Source organism: Microcebus murinus, chromosome 25 (genome assembly GCF_040939455.1).
Source record: "Microcebus murinus isolate Inina chromosome 25, M.murinus_Inina_mat1.0, whole genome shotgun sequence".
NCBI lineage: Eukaryota > Metazoa > Chordata > Mammalia > Primates > Cheirogaleidae > Microcebus > Microcebus murinus.
The window spans coordinates 14,132,632-14,154,871 of record NC_134128.1 but is presented as its reverse complement, the minus strand read 5'-3'; the positions used below and the strand labels follow the sequence as shown (position 1 = coordinate 14,154,871).

Genomic DNA, 22,240 nt, shown 5'->3' with positions numbered 1-22,240 from the left:
CCTTCCCAAACTATGCCTCCCACCATTCTATCAAGCTACCAAAAATTCAGAATACTGTGAGCTGAGGACTGATGGCTGCTGCTATAGCGCTTGCCGTATGTTCTGTGCAAAGTGTCATTTACAGTGTCATCAGTTCCTTAGCGTGAATCTATCTGACATAACAAACTCTCAGCCTTGACTCACACAGGGCGAAAGGACATAACTGATTTTAGAAAGGAAGACTGTCGAAGAGGACAGTCACCAAAGGGAGACCCTGGAGCCACCTTCTCACCCTTGAACTGAACACAATCCTCTTCCTACCCAGATGTCCACTAAAGAGATCAGACAAACACGTCGCATGGTCCAAGCATGTGGTGATTTTTATTAAGAATAACTTTGGTTCTAAGAATTCCACCCTCAATTCTGTAATACTTTCCATTAAAAACAATTATACAAGAGCAAATACAAAAAATATTAAATTATGAAAACAAATCCATTAAGGCTCCCTTTATATATATTATATACACTCAAACAAGTCAAGATTTTTCAGAGTAGAAGAATAAAGTCAACTGTTGTAGCTTAGAAAGCAACACTCCTTTACGACTATGAGACTATAAAACACAGAACTATTTTAAGAAAACCACAGAGTGGAAAAATGGAGCCATTTCTGTCAAAAAGCGGCTCAAAGCACAAAATTGCTCAGCTGTTGGAGAGTCCTAAGGGTTTGGACTGTATGGTATTAAGGTAGGAGGGGAGACTGCGGCTTGTGAGCCCAGCTGACCTGACAACTTCCAGGAGCTTCCCTACCTGTACACTGTAGCATAAGACACCACTCCACGCTATTTACAAGTCTTCTTTTGGCCAGATCTTGTATTACTAACTACAAATAATTCTGCGGAATTTCAGTGAGATTAAGAAAGAAAAGCCTTTTAATTAACTTTTTCCCAGTGAAGAATGAATTCTAGTTAAGTTCTAGGAACAGAATTCCTAGAATTCCTGAAGGGAACCTGTCAGGGCCCTTGAGAATTGTACCAAGTGGCAGAATTGCTTTGAGGATACAGATCTAAGGATCTAATATCTAGTTAGATAAAAAGATATGAGCCAGTCCCAAATCTTCATTTTACAAACAGCATCATTAGTCCATATACACAAGAAAGAGCTCAAGTCAATGTGCAATCTGAAATGTACTTTTCAAGATGATCTGTTATCATACTTTCTTGTCTCAAAAGGAAGAATGATGGGAAAAAGTTATCACTCCATTCTTCAAAAGCAAACTATTATAGAGCAACATTTTATCTTAAGCATCTCTTATTTTATTCAAATAATACTTGCTGATGAGATAAATAATCCGTTTCAGGTGTAATCAACTAACATGTTTCTCTAACTAGCAGTATGTCATCATCACATTTACTTTTGTTCACATCAGGATTGAATATGGGCCTAATTGCCAACTACTGGAACTAAAGCATTCCCATAGAAAGCGGATTTCTACTATGCTAGTTAAGGATTCAAAAGCTCTGGATCCAGTTTTCTGTGAGTCTTTAAAGAAAGTGTAAGAGTCTCCAATGTAGAAATTACTGGCTGAATTGTCTTTATGGAGAACATACTAAATCCACAAAAATCCTTCCGTATCACCCCAAATCGAAGGTACCTATGTTCATACCAGCAGTATAAAATTGATTTTGCATGAGAATGTTGCTATTACTTGTAACTGGGCTTCTCTTTGAATAGCATGCTAGCTAGAATGAGGAAACTGAGGCTGGGCCCTCTTTTCGTCTCAGCTTTTCCTGAGAGATGCAACGTAGTAGTCATCGACATCATTAGCAACAGCATCATCACTGAGATAGTCGTGAAATAGTCTTTCTTTGCTATGAAAAAAAGGGGAAAAGTAATAATATATGATCATTAATCAGAAATTTTCAAAGCATGGATTCTAATGATATTCATTATCATTAGATATTCAAATCCTATAAGTCTTCCAACGAAGGTTCCTTGAGACCCCATCTACACTTGTTTCACATCAAAATACCTAAACAAGTCCTCACTGTCCAGATCCTCACGGGAATGTTCTCCACACTCCTCTCAGAGAAAAAATGCAAAGATTTTGGACCCTGAAGATTTTGACACTGAAGCTAGGTTATATGGACTAGTTCCACTCTCCAAAGGATCAGGAGATGATTTCGTCTAACAAAAAACTAGCTCAGCAAGAAATTTCAAAACAGAATTGAACAAAAACCCTACTAGTTATCAAAGTAATGAATGAATTTACATGATATGCCCTCTTGGAACTGGAATGTTGATATGGAGCATACCATTATTACAGAGAACCAAAAGGAATTAAAATAAGATCAAGATGGATGTTTACATGTTTTTTAACCTTCTGTACCCTATTTCTAAATCTTAGTGCCAACGAAGGTCATGGCTGTGCTCAACATTAACATTTTCTGGTGCTAATCCTAACATGGATGAAAGCATAAATTAAACAAGAAATTTGGGGTCCTCAAAATAAAATTTACAAATACTGGATGTAACAGATTAAATGCATTTCTATGTGATCTAAATTATCTAACAGATAACAAAAAACAAAAGAAACATTTCTTTTTCAGCTTTTAAGAGGAAAAAGGCTCTGTGCCCCCACTAAACTTGGAATGGAAGAAAAACCAAGTAGTGCAACTCTAAAGAGTTTATTCCAGTGTCCTCTTCCTTTTTTCTTTTTGCTTGTTTCATTTTCTTGTTTATTTGTCTTGTTTTTTTGAAGTCTCCGAACGCAGGTCTATTATTTCAACTAATGTGCTGGGCAATGCCCCTCATTTGGCGAATAGGAACTGCAACTGTTTCAAAGGCAATTTAGCCACCCAGATTGTAGGAAAATCAAACCGAATCCTTTTTAAAGTCAAACGTCTCTGCTGGCTGGAACTCTCTCCAGGGGCTTCTGCCCTGAGGTTAAGTGCTGAGGAGGCACCTACAGACACAACTCTGTGCGGTGAAGAGCGGGAACAGGACACATGAGGTCTTGGTACAGCTTCTGCCTAGGACTCCTGGGCTTGGGCAACTTCTTGGCCTGTTCTCCTGAGATTGCCTTTCACCTTCACAAACTCTGGGGCATTCTCCTGCTCTTCTTGCAATTTCTGCTTCTCAAGTTCAAGCTAAACCAAATTCAGAAATAGGAAAATTATTTACAAACCAACAGGCTTTTTAAACCACCCCTCTCTCTTTTCCAAGTCCCTAAGAACTTTATTCCCAATGGAAGAAAGTCTCTCCTAATCCCCCACTTAAAGAAATTAAAAAGGTATGTATGTAGGTCCGGGGTAATTCTGCACAGAAGCAGCAACTGGTTGTTACTGCAAGCAACACCAAGAGATGACAGGAATTGTAGGGAGACAAGGCTAGGAAAACAAAATCCTGAGATCAATATACAGTTCCTCTGGACTCTCAGTGAGGGCCAATTTCATTAAATTACTGCAATATTCCATGTGAAGTCAGTGCTATTTCCCTGTTTTATTTTTGCCTCCTGGATCTCTTTTAGGTTCTCAATAGGATCCTTGTGCCCTGCCTTGAATGTATTTGACCCCACTGTCCTATTTTTCTTTCATGGTAGAAACATGGACACCTGACATGTCTACTAAATTCTGCCTGTTCTAACACTTATTCTCCAAGACAAAAAAGACAGCTTTTACCCAATCACTCATACCTGCTCCAACTTCTGCTGCCGTTTCAATAGTTCTATTTCCAAGTCAGATTTCTTCTTTTGTGCTTCTTCCTCCTTCTGCTTTATTACCTGGTCTCGTTTTCTCTTTTCCATCACCTTCTGCAGTTCTGGTTTATTCTGAGGTGCAAGACCTCTGCAAAAAAGCATTAACACAAATAAAAAATGATAATCTAATGGATACATCTTTCAGGACTAGAAATTTCATTTAAGGGATAAGCCACAGAAAAGAGGTCCAAGAAATCAGCATGATCATGATACCTACTACTAACAGGCAATGCTGGTGATTTCAGAAATTCACCAGCATGAAAGTAAGGGCAAGAGCATCTTCTAAAGAGTACGCAAAATCCATTCACTCAATAAAAGTGTGTTGAACACCTACTGTGCACAAGACACAGGCTATGCAAAGGAGGGTGGGAACGGGTGGGGATGCCCATATGACGGGGACCCATGATGGGGACGGAGACACCCAAGAGATGAAGTGACTCCACCTGGAGTCTCAGGTGAGGCTTCCCAAGATCTAGCCTCACTTTCATGCACTAAATGCAACCCAGAGACAGGCTGGCACAGAAATTTACACAGCAAAACGGCCCTGGAAACCTTCCCACCCTTCACTTGTCAGAGCTGAGAGCATTTTCGTACATCCAAAGGCATTTCCAAGATTATATGGTTACTGAGGGACATGGCCACCCAGAACCTGATAGAACTCCCAGTCCAGTGCTCCTGTACCTAAACCATTTCAGATGACCTTGAACTCTAGCATGGACCTATGCACCTTCCCACACACTTGTCTTGCTGCTGGCAACTTACCTGTAGATCAGGGGTGCCTGTCACAGGTTTGTTCTCTTAAGAACTCCAATCAACTAACTAGACTAACTGACTAAGAGTCACCTGAATCACTATTAAATCAAATAACAATTTCAGAAAAGTGTGCTCTGGTCAGAGAAAGTCAACCAGCATACCCACCTCAATCCCTTTCAAGTTCAAAGAATCACATCTGTAAACTAATCTTCAATTTCACACTTCCTTGTTGATTTTAAATGTTTAAAAATTCTGGTAACTCTTCTATCTAGATATTTTTTACATCACAAGAAAAATGTTTTCAAAGTTGTTTTGTACAGAGTAAAAATCGGGATAGTCCATCTCTGATAATAAAAGACACAGTCAAAATAATATATATGTCTCCACTTTCCCAATTTTCATTACCAGAACTTTTGGTTAAAAAAACAAAAAGAAAATGAAATTTGGCCAAATTTCCAATGAAACAAAAGAGATAGGTTACTTTTGTGATTTAATTATGGTTTCTTTCATAGTTATCAAGACTATCTGAGGGGGAAAAAGTATAGACAGAATATTCTGGAAATTAAATCTTTAACCAGCACAATAGAGTATGAGTATTCTAATAGTTCAGAATAAAGGTGTCATTAACCACAGGAAAATTTAAAATTATTTTTAAATAACCACAATAAAGACCCACTCAGTTTTGACTTATTAAAAAATCTTGTCTTGGTATGACACAACAAACAGAATTAAAGGATTTAAATTTTAGGATTAAGACTAGCTATCTCAGTAATTATAATTTCAAACACTTTTCCTTCCCTATATTTCACTGGCAAAATTCATTTCAACTATTACTAAATTCTTCTGGATTATGCAAAAGCTGCTGAACAAACTTGATGTATGACACATTAGGGTGACAGCCTATTGCAACATATGAATGGGCTGAACTCTTATACAGTATTCATTTTCTGTTCAAAAATTTTACACAATGGTGACAGTAAGATAAAATATTTAGTAACAGAAAATTCAGGGAGATGGTGCTTACATGATAAATATTCTGCACTTATGGCAGTCCAAAAGTCATGTAAAGTTAGTTAATATTTTATCACAGTGGATCACTTAACTTTCGTTCTGAAAGAGAAAGTCAAGCACTGCCTGTACAATTCTCTAAGTCTAATATGGATCAGACTGCAAAGATAGTGCTGACAGACAGAAATGAGTTTCTCCAAATTTCATAATTAATTATATACAATATCATTCCTTGCATGAGAACAGCTGGTTTTCTTTAATCAGTTCTGACATATACAGCTAACAAGTACTTTCAATCTGTTTATGATGGCTGATCAAGGCTTTGTATCAGCCCAGACCAACAATAATTCCCAAGTCTGCTTCCTGGTCATGGAGCTACCTGACACTATTACAGTGGGCAAAGCCAATTTAAAAAATTATGAAATTATTAAGTGCTCTCATACACACACCAAAAAGGTCAGGTAACATATCCATATATGTAAAATAAAGTGAAAGCACACCCAAGCCCCCCTCGTGAAACAAACCATTTGTTTGTTTGTTTGTTTGTAAGCACCATTTACGCTGTATTCTATGTGAATTGTGGTTCCCTAAATTACACAAGCTAGAAGCCCTGCCCCCCATCAACCCTTACCTACTCCTGCATCCCGAGAGAACAGTTACTGAAGGTTTGGTCTATGTTCCTCCATATTTTCTATACCTGTATAAACATCTCGACATCTGCATAACACATCACAGTACAGAAGTGTCATAGTTTTGTCACACCCCTATTGCCATTGCCACACCCGAACTGACAGCCATGTAGTTGGTTTCCAATTGTCCACTATTAAAAACAATGAGGCAATGAACCTCCGTGTGCATTTATAGCTGCATTCCTACATAAGCGTTCCTGTTGGCTAGAGTCACACAAATAGAAGTGCTGGCTAAGCACCTGCATATTTTATATTTTGATGAGCTCTGCCAAACAGCCCTCCAAAAAGGCCACAATGATTTATCTTCCTTCCCATTGCATGAAAGATACAGACAACTTTGAAAGGTATGTTTCACACTTCACATGAACTACTGAGCAGGTTCAGGGGCAGGTAGGGATGTCCACTGTCCACATCCATGCCACCTCCACCTGAACGCAACACACCCACATAAATGAAGGCACCTTCTCACCTGGGGGGGGGGCTCTTACGCAGACGACAGGATCTGGGGCTCACACCACCACAGAACATGCTTGCCTGCCCACTTGGTCAAACAGCTCCTGGCCTGTTTTTTTTTTTTTTTTTTCCCCTTGGGATAGAGGGAAAGGTTGCCTTTGGATCTCAGCCCCTGATCTTTAATCTTGGGACCTTCTGGTTTGGCTTGCCTCATCTGCATTTCTGCTTTAGCCATTTTTACCTGTGTGGACTCAAACGCAAGTACTTCTATCCTGATTCACTAGAACTTCCCATATTTTTTCCCATGTTGTACAGCAGCAAGTATTTATTGAGGAACTGTGTGCCCAGCAAAGCATGCCAAAAGAAGATCAACTAAAAACAGGGAACTAGAAACCACTGACTTAGAAACATAAAAGCCATAATTACCAATTTTAGGGATATGTTTAAATAACTGACCTACTGGCCCTCCAAAAGTACTCTTGTAGAAGACAGAATCTCTCTAAATTATATTAGAAATACTCTTATTGTTTAAGACCTCTTCAATACTCATCTTTCAACTATAAAAATAATGCCTTTATGATGCCCTTTGAAATCTGCCTTTGCTAAAAATACCTGTGGATGCTGAGAACCTGATACAGTCTTAACAATCAGACTTAGTGGCCTAAAGACTTTTAACCTGGAACTTAGCTGGGTCCAAAAGATGGTAAACAGGGGGGAGTGGCAATATGTAATTGAAACAGCATAGTTTCAGAGTTAGAAGATCAATGGGTGTTAGTTCCCCTAAGCAGTGACTTTGCTTTTAACTTAAGATCCCTAAAACGTAACTTGAAAAACTACATGAAATGGCTGCTACAGAGTCATGAGCCCTGTTTGTGGCATGTAGAACAAAGGCCCAAGTCTCTGCATAAGTTGCTTTGCGCTGATCTCACTCTGGCTCCCTCTCATTTTCTCACTTCTTTTTCTAATTTATATTACTACATTTATCTCTACAAACTGCCTCAAATCCTATGTCTGTTTCTAAAAACTATTCCAAAAAAACAATTGTGTGATCTTGAGAAGATTCTTTAACCTGTTACTCTGAGTTTTACTCACATGTCAAAGTATCTCTGGCTACTCTCCAGCCAGGCACAGTGGCTGATGCCTATAATCCTAGCACTCTGGGAGGCCGAGGCAGGAGGATCGCTCAAGGTCAGGAGTTCGAAACCAACTCTAGCAAGAGCAAGACCCTGTCTCTATTAAAAATAGAAAGAAATTAATTGGCCCACTAAAAATATATAGAAAAAATTAGCCGGCATGGTGGCGCATGCCTGTAGTCCCAGCTACTCAGAAGGCTGAGGCAGTAGGATTGCTTGAGCCCAAGAGTTTGAGGTTGCTGTGAGCTAGGCTGACTCCACGGCACTCCAGTCCCAGCAACAGAGTGAGACTCTGACTCAAAAAAAAAAAAAGTGGGCTAATCTCAAGATACACACAGGGTTATTAGAAAGGTCACTGGATAAGATGAAATGCAGAAAGATCCTTTATAAATTATAGTAAAGTAAGCAGACTTTCATTACAGTACAAATCAGTAATTAAGTAGCTATCCCTTAAGCAAACATATATATTATCAGTTTGATGCTTTCTATTATTTGGCACTAAAATTTAGAAATAAAAATCCTACAGTCTCTAAAAAGTATATTAAATAAAAGATGAATAAACAGAGAGAAACTGCTTGAGATGTTTTCACTCTGAAACCAGTGTATAAATAATAAGTGTTTACCCAACTAAGATATTACCTTAAAAAACCTGAAGACATACGACAAGATATATTCATTGGGTTTTTAAACCTGCCTTTTCTTTTCTTTTTTTTTAATGTACTTCCAGCCAGACCAGAATCCTTCAAAAAAAGAGGAAAGGGGGCAAGAAGTTTCCAGTGATGCCACATGGGAAGTAACGATGAATGGGACTAAAACTGATCACTTATGATATGCCAGGCAGTTTGGTAGGTATTGCAATAAATGCTATTATTTATTTTTTGTGAGAAAGATATTATGCCCCACTTTAAAGATGAAGAAACAGATCTCAAGAGGGAATATCTTAGCTAAGATCATAAGGTAGGTCAAGTTAAACAGCAAACCAGGATTCATATCACTTCTTTCTGATCTCAAAGCCCACATCTTATCTACACCATGCCGCCCAAGGGAAAATCAACATTCTCCCAAATTAGTTCAGCTGGGCCAGCCTAAAGAGTCAGCTGTGTTGACAAGGAAAAGAAAGACCAGGCCAGAGAAAGATAGATAGAAGGGAGGTGGATTCTCTAAAAAATTTAGAAACAGACTCAATTGTACAAATCTGTATGTTTCATAGCAATGTGACACAGGCTACTAAATACATTTTTGCAGAATAATTTGTAGCCTATAATTAAGAGAACATTTATTCTGTAAATTTTGGTTTTACTTTTGCCTCTATTCTAACTTGGAGCCCTTTTATAGATTTCATAGAAAAAAAGTGTGAGCTAAAACATTTTTTATTAAGTCCCCACCCTCATTATACAGGTAAGGGACTGAGCCCCAAGAGGTAAAGACAATCGGAAAACCAGTAAGTGACTGCTGTCACTCTGCTTTTGGTCTACTAAACTGATTATCTTTCCACCAAAATGCAGACATAATTTCCCAGGCAGGATTGCTTCCAAATCCTATGGTCTATTTAGAAACTTAAGATTGTTTTGCTTTGGGCATGATGATACCAAATCCATATTTTCTGTCTTCTATTGTGTGACAAAGGCAGGTAGAAGCTAAACACCTATTAAAAAATGATCAAACTTATACTCAATTTAATAAACACTGGTCCAATAGCACCCTAGTATATACTGGGGACAAAAAGGGAATAAGCCACATTCCTATAATCAAGAGGGAGAATTTACAAAGAATTCCTGGGACAAGAGTCATTAGTTCTGACAGGAATGTACTCAGGTACAGTTCTTAGGTAGGAGAACTGCCATAAAAATGCCCCCGTGGCCCTTTTTAAAACACTTAAAAATTTTTGCAATTTGGCCTCCCTCCAAAAATCACCCAAATGCTTAACTTTGTCTGCATATCTTTAAGTCCAATGGTAGACCCTTCACCAGGGCTTAGCAAAGAGTCGGTGAATGAATGATCTATAGTCTTACAAGATCTGAAAATAGACCTAGTTGAAGCTTACTGGTTCTTAAATAAAGTAACCTTGCATCCTCAGTTCTCCCTGTCTCCTGGACCTGCCCAAAGTTACTTAAAAAGCAGAATACATCAGCCCAACATCTAAGATTTTTTATGGCACAGATGGAGCTAACAAATGCTTTTGCAAAGAAGACATAAAGTGTTTTGCTCCCCTCCAAAAAAATAAATAATAAAAATGATAATAACTTAAAATGCTACTTAAAAACAAAAACCCAAGAAAAAGTATCCTTACCTATTAAGTCTAATGTAGCTCTAGAGACTTTTCCCTGCCACTTTTCCTTGCCACTTCCCTCCCACCTACTTAGAGTAGGCAGCGTTTACGTCTGATTCCTCTTTCCCCAGTGAAAAGGGAAAATTCAGAGATTTGAAATTTAAGAAGTTAATATATTTCTCTTCAACTTAGGACACTTTCTTCTATCCTTAATCCAGCCCCTTCCATCAGAATTTTAAAATATGCATCCATTTGAGAAGGGGGCCCAGGACTGCAGGAGTCTGGAAGGACTCAGGCCACCGTGGCAGCAGCTGCCTACAGAGACCATGCTGCACAGAGGGACAGCCTGGCTCTAGGATGTAACAGGGAATAAGCCAACCTCAGGTAAGGGCAAGAAAAGAAGGGCTCTTTAAAGCCTTTGTAAACACAATAAAAATCAAACTTCACTATCTTAGAAATTCTCTAAGAAAAACTGTGTTCAAGGAACCATCTTACCTTTTCTGATTCATAAGAAGTTCTCTGTGAAGATCCTGATGGTTCCGCGAGTTTTTGACAGGATTGATCAGTTTCTGAGGCCTAATTAGTTCGGGATTGTCATCCTCTATATAGTCCGGCTCAGCCATGATGTTTATTGGAATGAGATATGAGTCCTTAGGGTCAGTATCTTCAAGTGGGCCGTCTGAAACAGAAGATGGGAAATACTCATTTGCGGTCTTTTCCTGCTAAGACGTCGCTCACAAATGCAGAGATGCACACAGTTGTGCTTGGTAGCTCGTGCTAAGACATGTTGTCTTCCTGGGCCCACTTTGGGGCATCACAAGACCAGCAGCCTGTGACCTGACCCCAGCCCCTACCCCTCACTGCCCCGAGTTCCAGGCATACACAATGCTTCCTGCTGCCATGTCTTAACACCAGCCTCACAGCGAGCACTCAGGCATGTTCAGAAAATGGAAAAATCACCCCCCCCAAAAAAAAAAAAAAATTTTAGCAGTGCCCTACGATGGCTGCGGCTGGGTGCATGTGTAATAAAACCTGGGCCTATCAGCTAAAGCTGAACTTTTCCCTATGTAACTGGAGTTTGTTAAATATTTCACTGACAGGTACTAGTTATAAACCTTTATCAGATGTAGAACAAAGACATGGAGTTAGTCTCCACCAGTCCCTAAGCTTTCTCCCCCGCACTCAGCCACATATTTACCATATTTACCTTATCTTACGTATGGTGTCGCTGAGCACCAGTCAGAATCGCAAGAATGCAGCTGCTGCCTCACTCACTACCCACTTCCCCACCTTCTGTGCCTGTTAGAAAATGTACATATGCTGTGCCTCACGGAACCTACTTCGGGACAAACTTGGCCGAGAATGAGTCTAACAGTGATTTCTCTCTCTCCCTGAGCGCCCTGTGGGATTCATCCTGCTCATATCTTTTCAAGTCTTTTCTCATATGTTACCTTCTCAGGGAGGCCTGACCTCCTGGCCACCCTGCTAGAAAAAAAAATCTAATCCCACCCCCAGCACTTCCCTTTCTTATTGTTCTATCCACCAAACTATGATGCCTAACATTTTTAAAGCAATACCTCTTGAAAATCAATACGAAAATAAAGAGAATTAAAATCCAAAAAGTCAACTAAAATAGAAAAATCATAGCTGCACCATTTGTTTAAATATCTTAAGTATTGCTGCATGATTAAGATTCAAAACTGCTGAACGATAAGGCATATGCAACAAACTACACCAAATATCCCTCAGACGATATCTGCATTGATATTTTAAAATAACACCAGTAACCTTAATCAAATTGAGAATGACAAACCTTGCACGGGGCGAGTCAGTGAACCCATCGCAGCCAGCCTGACTTCAACACGCTGCCCCGTGGAAAAATGTGCTCCTTGGCTGAAGTCTTAAATGCACTATACACACCTCTACTCGGTCACAATCTCTTAAAAGCCAGCAGCCGTTTCATTCTAGCAGTTAATCAGTAGACAAGGAGGCCGCACACTTCCATAAAAGGACCTGTTTCTCTGCCCTAAACCTCAGGTAATCTCTGTGATGACGACGCATCCTAACAGAGGACTGCCTCCCAAGGTCTCTGTCGCAGTAGGGGCGGAGGCTTGCAGGAGTGAGAGAGACGGGCGTGCAGGCCAGGCCAGCACTCTAGACAGGCCGGCAGGAACGTGCCTGGGAGGATGGGGAATGGCTAAGAGGCCAGGGTGGTCAAGCAGAGTGTGGGAACTCGAAGGCCAGCGTGAGGACTCTGGTCTTTGCCCTGAGGGACATGGGAGCCACGGCAGGGCTTCCAGCAGACAAATGACAAGATCTGACGCATGTGTTAGACCACTTCAGCACCTAGTAGAATCAGGTGGCAGCGGGTATAATCTAGGGCAGATGGTTCAGCCCAGGAGGCTGCAGGGCACAGGGGCAGACAGCCCAATTCGAGACACGGTTTGAAGGGAAATCCTTAGGATTTCCTTCCTGAAGGACCGGAAACGAGGGTGAAAGGCACAGAGAGGGATCAAGGATAACTCAGGGGTGTGTGGCCTGCGTGACTCAGAAGGTCTGGTTGCCTTGATGGGAGGCTGGGCATGGCCTCGGTTTCTTTGAAAACAGGAGTTCAACTGAATGGCCCACAGACTTTCTCTCTCATGATATGCAATGACTCTAAGACTCATTCAGGCTATAAACATAAGAACCGTCTGGAAAGTATACAAAGGTCTATCCCACCGACAAGGTGCTACACGGAGTTCTGAATGGCTCTAGTAGAGTGCAGGGGTGAGGCAAGACACAGACGGGCCTGGTGATGGGGGTCTTTTAAGGGCCTTTTATGCTGCCCTGTCTGGAGGGGACTCACTAAAAGGTTTTAAGCAGTTGAGTAATAACAGAGAATTGCATTTTAGACAGATACAGTACACACTGAAAAATGTCGCCTGATGAGACTCCTGCCTTTCATTTCTGCTAATCAACAAGTAGAAATCATCATCAAACCCCACCATCCCAGAGGATAAGGAAATCCCATCCATAGAGATGGATTTGGAGTCTTTGCTTTTCATTTTTTTCTCTTTCAAAGGTTCACTCTGGGCCCAGCTCCATGCCCGTGCCAGGTATTTTGTGTTGACTCTTTCCCAGAGGTCAATGACTATTCGCACTGAAAGCTTTCAGAACTGGGCAAATAAAATAGACATTTATCGTAGCTGAGTTTCCCTTTCACACTATTTTGGCTTCACATTTGCATACTTCTACATCAAACAGATAAAATTCACAACTAATCCTGTGAGATTTAAAAATCGGAATTTAGAGATTATGCTAAGTCTCATGTGTACCTAAATACTTTAAATCTAATTCTATCTAGAAGCACTAATACTTGAATCCTTTTTAAAATAAGCACCCAGAACACGGCAATGTATACAGTTTACAGGTGTATCACAGCCAATCAAAAGTGAACAATTCAACTTTTGAACTGCTCCAACAACTTCTAGAAAGTTAAAAGTAATTCCAAGGTATTCCTCAGAGAATCTATTTCCCAGGCGGTCTCTAAGGGACTCTGGGCTCCCCTCCAGCAATATCTTGAGAAATCCAAGAGTCACTTAAGACGGCAGGCTGGCAAATTCCAGCCCTGGGTCACCCTGAAAAAGGAAAGGCACCTCTGGGATCCAAAGCACCCACAGTTCCCAGGCAGGCAGGAGAGGGAGTTCAGATAAGAATTTCTCCCAATGGCAATTGATTTTATCTGACAAACTCCTGGCTTGCCTGCCCCTACGGCCAGTCTAAAATTTCAGTCTTGGACCAGGGGATAGTGACATCCTCCAGTACCCAAAGGCAGCAGACAAGTACCCGGAGAACCTCTGTGGCCACAAACCTGAGACACCAAGGCTTAGAGAGCATGTCCCACTGGAGTAATCTACATAAGTGCAGAAATGTCATTTTTTCATAGTCTGCCAAGCTCCACTGCTGCTGAAGGAAAGTTCTCTGCAGCTTCCCAAGCCGGTCATTTAAAACAACAACGAACTCAGAACAAATTTGCTGCCAATGTGCTGCTGTACAAATGCCAAACAGTGACGCTCCTGGGAAAATATCAAACTCATTTTCTCATAAGTTTTTTTATCCCTCAAAAATGTATTCTTACAAATAAGGCACAGATTTTATATTTAGAAAAGAGGAAAGGAGGAAGGACAGACGACTGAGGCAGGCAGGAAACATCGGGCAGGCAGACGGAACACAAGCCAGTATGGATAGGCTGGCCCTTGTGAGGTGGAACCAACCAGTAGGTGGCGATGGCTCCACAAGTAACAAGAGGCGCCCAGAGTCGGAATGCCAGGTCTGCTTCCCTGAGGACAGCCAGGGCAGAGCAGCCATGACGCACCCTGACCCCAGCACCGTCAGCCAAAGTACGCACTGAAAGCATTTTGCCATTTAGAGATGTGCGATGAAAGGAATCCGTTTTGGAGTCTGTGTGTGTGCACTAGATGTTATGTAAGCTGCTTCCCATCATTTAGTCCTCATACGGCCCTGGGAGATAGGAGTCATTATTCCCCAGAGTCTTAAAAAAAAAAAAAGAAAAAAGCTGACACCTTCGAGGCCATGGGCTCCAGATCAGGCTGACACTTACTGTAACTATGATCTTGGACAAGTGCCCTTGCCTATTCAAAACAAAAAGAAAGAAAAAGGAATGATAGATGATCTCATAGGGTTGTTATAAAGAATAAAAGAAATGCAGAAGTGCCTAGAACATAGTTATTAGTGTACTCACTAACAATGAAGAAAAAATTGGTAACAATAACGCTTTCACTGCTGCTCAAGGTTTACGTAGCTACTAAAGGGCAGGACCAAAATTTGAACTTGAGTTTGTCTGATTCCAGAGGGAAGCTCTTAATCATTCCATGGATGAATGGAAGAACCAGGTCTGACTTTAACAAGACAATTTCTTCCATCTCTCAACAAGATTCTAGAAACTTTTTAACATCATAGCTTTACAATCCCAAACAGAAAACATTTTGCAAAGGATGACATTGAAGTGAGACAGAAGGCAGAAAAGATACATTTTCATTAAAAGATATAATTTTTTTATAAGAATGTTCATGGCAGTACTGTTCATAATAGCCAAAAACTGAAAGCAACCCAAATGTCTAGTAACAGTAGGATGCATAAATACATCATAGAGTGTTGATCCAATGGAATACTATGCAGCAATGAAAAATAACAGCAACTATAAGCAATAGCATGGCGGAATCTCACAAACACAATATTGAGCAAAATAGGCCAGATGCAAAAGATGATTCCCTGTATATAATGTTCAAAATCAGGCAAAACCAATCTCTAGTGTTACATGTCAGGTAACGGTTATTTGGGGCGGGGTTACTGAGTCGATGGCAGTAAAAACAGGGGCTCCTGGGGTCTGGATAATGTTGTTTCCTGATATGGATTCTGGTTACCCAGGGGTGTTCACTCTGAAAATTTATCACTCAGTACACTTTCTTGATGCATGCTCTTCTCTGTATGCATATTATACCTCGATAAACACAGTACATACTAAACAGCTATTAAAATTACTATCTAGAAATTATTTCATTGCTGCAACACTGTTACAATTTTTTTAACATAATGTTAAGATGGAGACATCTTAAACCCTGCTCAGACCATGAGAAGATACATGGTATAACGCAAAAGAGCATCATGTTTGAAGACTACCAGTCCTATCTTAGAATGCTGGATTAGGTCACTTATCAGTTATTTGACTGTATACAAATTACCTAACTTGAGGCTTGATTTCCTCAAATGGAAATTGGAGCTAGCATACCTGTATTTGCAGTGTTGTTCTAAGCATTAAAGAAAACTCAGGGAAAACATCTACCCTACACAGCACCTGCCTACCTGGCAGATGCTCAACAAACTGGACAGGTAAATAGTCCTAACATACTAATTCATTACTCTAACTCTCCACTAATTCATGTCCCACATACATGAAAATGGAGGACCAAATACTAGTAGTATACTAGTTTCGACAAAGAATCTTAATGGACAATCCCAATCCTGGCCTCTGTTCATTTTTTCAATCTGGACATGGAATGGTGACAGAGAGGGTACAAGGAGGAAGTGTTGGGGGAGAAGAGAAAATCCCTGACAGGCAAGGCCAAACCACAGGGTGGGGCCGGCAGCCTCGAAAACCCCATCATTTCCCAGTCTCAATACTTCAGTCCTCTCACCGGTAAGGTGGGATGGCCATTCCTCTCAGATTTCTCGGTAATCTGTCGTGAATAACTATCTTGAGCGCAGAGCAATTATATACATAAATAGGAGGGATCTACAAAAACGTAACATCTCTTAGTTCAGCCTGATATAAAGAGTTTAACTCTTCCTTCCCATGTCCATCCTGGAATCTGAACTAATCACCTGCTGATAGAGAACAATGTCACAGAAAAGCCCTACCAGAAATTAAGTGAGATCCTTTTAGAGGCATGTTTTGCATAATTTTCAGTCAAACCCTGTGGAAAAGCAAGGGGCTGGGGACAGATAACAAAAATATCCTACAATGTACTATAATAGTTTACTTTTCTACACCTTGTTCTATTGCATCTGACATACAGTTTACTATTCCTGCACGTTTAAAATCAGGCTTCTGTACTATTAACAATTCATTTACATTCACACTCAACAAAAAATTACTCATACAAATACAATGGTTGTTCAGAAAGCATAATGACTGAAGCTGATCTCAGGGAGACTTATGCCAAAGTTGGGCACCCAAAACTCTGCTGCTGCAGGATCAGAAAGCAAGGCTGAGGGTCAACCAACCAAAGTTTGGGTTGCTTTCCATGGAAACTAGCAAAATGCTCCTGCAACTAAATTCCTTCTGCCTTCTAGCTCCCCAAAGTCCAACAATTTCCCAAAAGAGGTGTTTTCTGCATCACCCAATTATATCATGATTAAAGCCAAAGTAAAAGTTAAAAACACAAAGTAGTTCCCGAATAGTCCAGTTTTGCTAGAAAGTTGGATTTCAAACTAACTTAGAAACGTCTGAAGACAAAACATAAAGAGAAATGAAAAACACTCAGGTATAAGAAAATAAGTCTCTAGAAAGAACAAAACTAATATAAAATAAATAAGGACTCATTAAGTTGTGGGTCAAGGGAGGAAATGAAAATGATTTAAGAGGTGAGTAAAATTTCTCATGGGGCCTGAGCCAACTATAACATCCCCTTGCCCTGGGGCAAGAGGTTGATCCTTGGGGATTTTTTTCAGTTCCCTAAACAAGTCCTAGGATTTAAGATAAGACACAATTCTGCACACTCACTTCCTCCACTCCAGTGCAGATTCTAGAATTCCCTGGTAGGTTGTGGAACTACCCTACTTCTGTGAGTAGTGCATGATGGGAGGGAGAAGTGCTCCTAAGCCTTGGCCTACAGCAGCACACCCATGCCAGAAGTGAGAAAGGTGTCCAGAGGTTTGGCATCCACCCCGTGCATAGGTGACACATGGCACAGCTACACCAGGGCTGCAAGTCAGAGCCTGCTCAGCTCCGCAGTTCTGCACGCCCCCGCCTGCTTAGTCCCATCTGAAGTCCAGAAAGTACAGAGTGGCTTATCATCCAAACCAGTGCTTATTCCAGGAAAATGAATGGCACTGAGAACTAATCTAGAGAAATCTCACCCTGAGAAGGGCTTTGGCAAATATCCTCCTGACCAACTGTTATCTAGGAGCTGGCTGTATCACTGGGCCAGGCAGATGTTCTTTCAGATAAGAGGTGCCCATGCTTCTGGCCCTCAAGGTCTGTCCCTATGGGCTGTGATCCGTGAGGCAGCCAAGGACAAACAGCCACCATGGTCACTAACAGAAAACAAATGCCATTCTTCAAACATTTACAGCAGTATGTTCCTCTCCGCAATAACAGCCCACGTCCAGGGGGCTTTTTCTTCAGTGACATCCTCCTCAGCCTCTCCCTGCATTTAAAGCTGTTGTCCCTCTCCTTGGTTTGAAGGCCAGCACCTGGGAGCACCCTCTCCTTGTCCTCCCCCCAGCTTTCTGCCCAAGATTCCTCTTCCCTTCCTGCCCCTCACTACCAACAGCTGACCAGGAATAGGTCCACCTCCCTGTTCTCTTCTCTCTGCCTTGCCTCCGGAGACCTCAGACATTCTTACCCCTTCCACTATGTGAGCCATTTCTTAAATGTATACGAAGAGCTCTGGCTCCAAAATTCCCACTGCCTCCTGGATAGTCCACCTCAGAATGAGCATGTGCCACGCTGAGCTCCACCTCACCTGCCCATTTCCTGAGGGCCTCTGGGGCACCAGGTGGTGAGGAAGACCCAGGACAGACCAGACACCCGCCCCCCGCCCGAAGCTCACACTGTAGTACAGGCAAATCTAAGGTGAAGCTACTGTTTTTCAAAAAGCAACAGAGAAGACGCCACACACACCAACTTCTCACTGAAATAATCCCTCACTACCTTCCCCTGACTACTTTTTCTGAAAGTTTCCATGACCCACCAGGGGTTTCAAATCTAACTTATTTCTGACAATGTCCTCAGCTTTGAAGATCAATCAATCATCGATTCCTTTTCATAAATGTACTTGAACTCCCCCCCCCCATCACCACTGTTAGAACCCGAGTTCACATGTTCATTTCTCGTTCTCAGAAGCCCGCCCTTGGCTCCCTGGCCTCCGTCCCACCTGGCCACCACACACATTCCCAACTACTCCACCTCTGTCCCTCTTTCCCTGGAGCTCCAGGCCAGCAAAGACCTCGCTTGCAGCTGCCTCTCGGCGACTCCTCCACGCCCCCTCCTCAGGAGCCATCTCCTCTCGTTTGATCTGTGTTTCTGTGTTGTCCCCCTGCAAGGGTACAGATGCGAATCTCTGAAGAAAATAAGAGCCTGCAGAGTGAGACCCATCATCTCCCTGACAGCTCTGGCACAAGGCCTTGTACAGAAGCCATACAAAGTAGAAGCAGCCACATGGTGACGAGTAGAAACCTGGAGCCACCGATGCCTTTGGCTGGGCTGCATGGGGACCCACACCACCTCTGGTCTTACTCCAATCGCACTCCCCAGCCCCGGGTGGCGTTTCACACCATGGGTGCTTTATACAGTGTATTGACTGAACAGAGCAAATGCTGAAGGATTCATGCCCACATGGAGGAGCTCACTCCACCAAGTCTGTCCTGATTCCTCTTCGTGTTCCTCCTTTACATCCCTATGGGACACTATTAATACTTCTCTTAGGATACTAGAGTCTGCTGCTATTAAGATCAAATCTGAAGTTTTCTTATCCTTTTTGTTAAGCCCGCAAAGGGAAAGCCTCTTACTCATTTCTAATCCTCAGAAACATCTCAGTCACATACTGTTCACCTGAATTTGACCAGTTAATGCTCAGGTCAAACCTGGGAAGCGTAGACCTCAGAGTTACAGGAGCCAAAAACAGGGGAGGCAAGGTCAACTCATGCTTTGAACAAATTCTCTGTCCTCATGTGACCTTGAAGGAGCCCAGAACTAGTTAGGGACACATTCTTCTTGATACAGATCAGTACCAGGAACCAAACGCCCATTTTTCTAACTAGCAGATTATACCTTGTCTTGAATAAAATGGTTCAATAAAATCCCCCTGAAAATCCGTAAGGTTAATTGCTATGTAGCAAAACAATGAGTCTTTTGCCTTAGAAAGATAACCCAGATTTTTATCTGGTTGGAAATAAATACTAATACATTGACTTGCGTAAATATTCTCATGAAATTATTAGTTCATTGAAATGCAGCACATTAATCTGCATAAACCTCTAAGCAATCGAAATGATGTCCAATTAATGGATTCCTTTAATAACTGACTGCCTTAAACTCAATGGCCTTAAGATTGCCTTAGACTGATAAATTATACTTATCAAATAACATTTGACAGATGACTATTAAGTGATTTGGATTTTTTCTGTCTTCTACATAAAAGAGCTTGTTGAAATCTGAAGTTCTAGGACTCTTGATTCTACCACTGAAGAGTGAGTGTTCTGAGGTCTAACAGTGTCACCCAGTGGTAAAAGGCACAGTTTGTGTTCAGGGCAGCTACTGCTTTTTAAAGAAGGAATTGTCACAAGTGTTTCTTTACTAAAAGGAAATGATGAAAATTTTTTGAATCGCAATAAGAAAGGCGAGACTGGCTCAGAAGAGAGCTGCTTGTCCTCCAAGGTCATTCTGAAGCCTTTGGGGACCTTATAGGAAGGACTGTGCAGCTCTGAGCTCGGCCTGCCCTGGGAGAGAGGCATGGGGGTGCAGGACCCCTGCCTTGGGAGCAGCACAAGTGGACCTGAAATTAACTCCATCCCCAGGCTGGGTGAGAAGACCACAGGGTACCTCGCTCTCTGTGTCCCTGTCTGTCCTTCCTGCTTTGCCTGTCCACCACGTGGCTGCTTCAGTTCTGAAAACCTCAGCTCATCCAGAAAAAGGAAATAAAAGCAGCCAACTCTGTTCCAAGGCTCGCTATTATATTCTAAAAATTTAACAACAAAAAAAAACTTCTTATATGGTGAAGCTGCACTAAAAATCATAAATTATTTAACCTCCTTATCAGTAAAAAGAGAAGGCTGGGCCAGATGACCCCTGAGATCCCTTACCTGTTAAATGTTGTGATAATGAAGATCTCAGCTTATCTTACAATCAAAGGCTGTGGAGCTCCAGCCCCACGGTGAGGGCCAGCCTGACCTGCGGAGGGGGCTCCCCTTGGATTCCACATAAACCCACATTGGCCTCCACTTCTACACACCCCTGTTCCCAAGAATCCCTGACTTCACCACATGAAACCTGCTGTCAGTGGGTTTGGGGGGAATGATGCTGAATTTCCCCAGCTGCATCCAGCCTCATTCCAAGTTCCCCTAGAAGAGCCTAGGCTGCCCGGCCTAGGGCCAGGCAGGCTCACACAGGAATGGAGAGTGGAACACACCACATGAAACCAAAGGTGCTCCTAGGTATCATAGTCAAGAAACACTTTTTGTAAAAATCGAGACCCTTGGACTAGCAGCAGTAATTACATATACCATATATGATAAATAAAAATAAAGCAATGTTTATTCCTCTTTGCATAAAATCACCCATATCAAACATATATTACAGCATCATTAAATTAATTCACCTGAATCCCCCAGAAACTCCCTGAACTCAAAGCACAGTTCAGCCCTAGTCCTCCTCCCCTAGTTCTCCTGGAGTATCTTTGCCTAGTCTAAATCCACAGATATTCTTCTTACAATTCCCACAGAGTCCAAATACACATGGAAAAAGTTAATGACAAGGTCTTTTCTCCTCCAGTATCTACTCTCATAGATGACTTATAAGAACACAAGTTTCTACTACTTCTTTTCCAAAGAATTTATTGGCAGTGTGTGGCAGGAGGCCTTAACATGAACACCCTTGAGCCTGGTGATTCCACTTGTAGGAATTTACCCCAAAGAGATATAGAGAGACATAGACAAAAGTGTGTATGTATAAGAGTATTTGTTCCAGCATGATCTATATAGTGAAAAAATTGGAAATCACCTAAATACCTAATAATGAATACAATGCAGTTTATTTATTTATTTGTTTATTTATTTATTTTGAGACAGAGTCTCATTCTGTTGCCTTGACTAGAGTGCCATGGCATCAGCCTAGCTCACAGCAACCTCAAAGTTCTGGGCTCAAGTAATCCTTTTGCCTCAGCCTCCCAAGTAGCTGGGACTACAGGCATGCGCCACCATGCACAGCTAATTTTTTTCTATATACTTTTAGTTGGCCAATTAATTTCCTTCTACTCTTTTTTTTTTTTTTTTAATAGAGACGAGGGTCTCAACTCTTGCTCAGGCTGGTTTCAAACTCCTGATCTTGAGCGATCCTCCTGCCTCGGCCTCCCAGAGTGCTAGGATTACAGGCGTGAGCCACCACACCCAGCCTACAATGCAGTTTAAAATCATATTAATACATATTAGAATAAATAAATAAAAGGGAATATTCACAATGCATTAAGTAGGAGAAAAATATCAGGTACCAACACAGTATACCATTTTTTTGCTTGTTGTTTTTCTTGGCAAAGCAAATGCCAACATGTGCATTTGTGTATATAAAAAAAGAAATGCACAGCACAGTTACCTTCAAAGTGTTGTCCCAGGCCCAGCAACATCAGCACTACCACAGAATTTGTTAAATGCAAATGCCCTACCTGAGATCTACCAGATTGGAATCTCTGTCTTCATAATGATT

General features: G+C 41.5%; 1 protein-coding gene across 7 annotated transcripts in view; it reads right to left on the bottom strand.

Moving 5' to 3' along the window:
• Positions 1-336: 336 nt before the first annotated feature.
• Positions 337-22,240, bottom strand: part of FAM107B (family with sequence similarity 107 member B) — a 187,525-nt gene continuing 165,621 nt past the window's right edge. For 6 of the 7 annotated variants that reach the window (XM_012738003.3, XM_075997465.1, XM_020284078.2 and 3 more), the window contains 3 exons: positions 10,534-10,717; positions 3,671-3,821; positions 337-3,125 (listed from right to left, as the gene is read on the bottom strand). In XM_012738003.3, the coding sequence (XP_012593457.2) occupies positions 3,009-3,125; positions 3,671-3,821; positions 10,534-10,717 (452 nt within the window). In that variant the 3' untranslated portion in view covers positions 337-3,008. Of the gene's footprint in view, positions 3,126-3,670; positions 3,822-10,533; positions 10,718-11,851; positions 11,945-22,240 lie in introns of those variants that run through there. The other variant, XM_012738004.3, reaches the window with a different exon arrangement.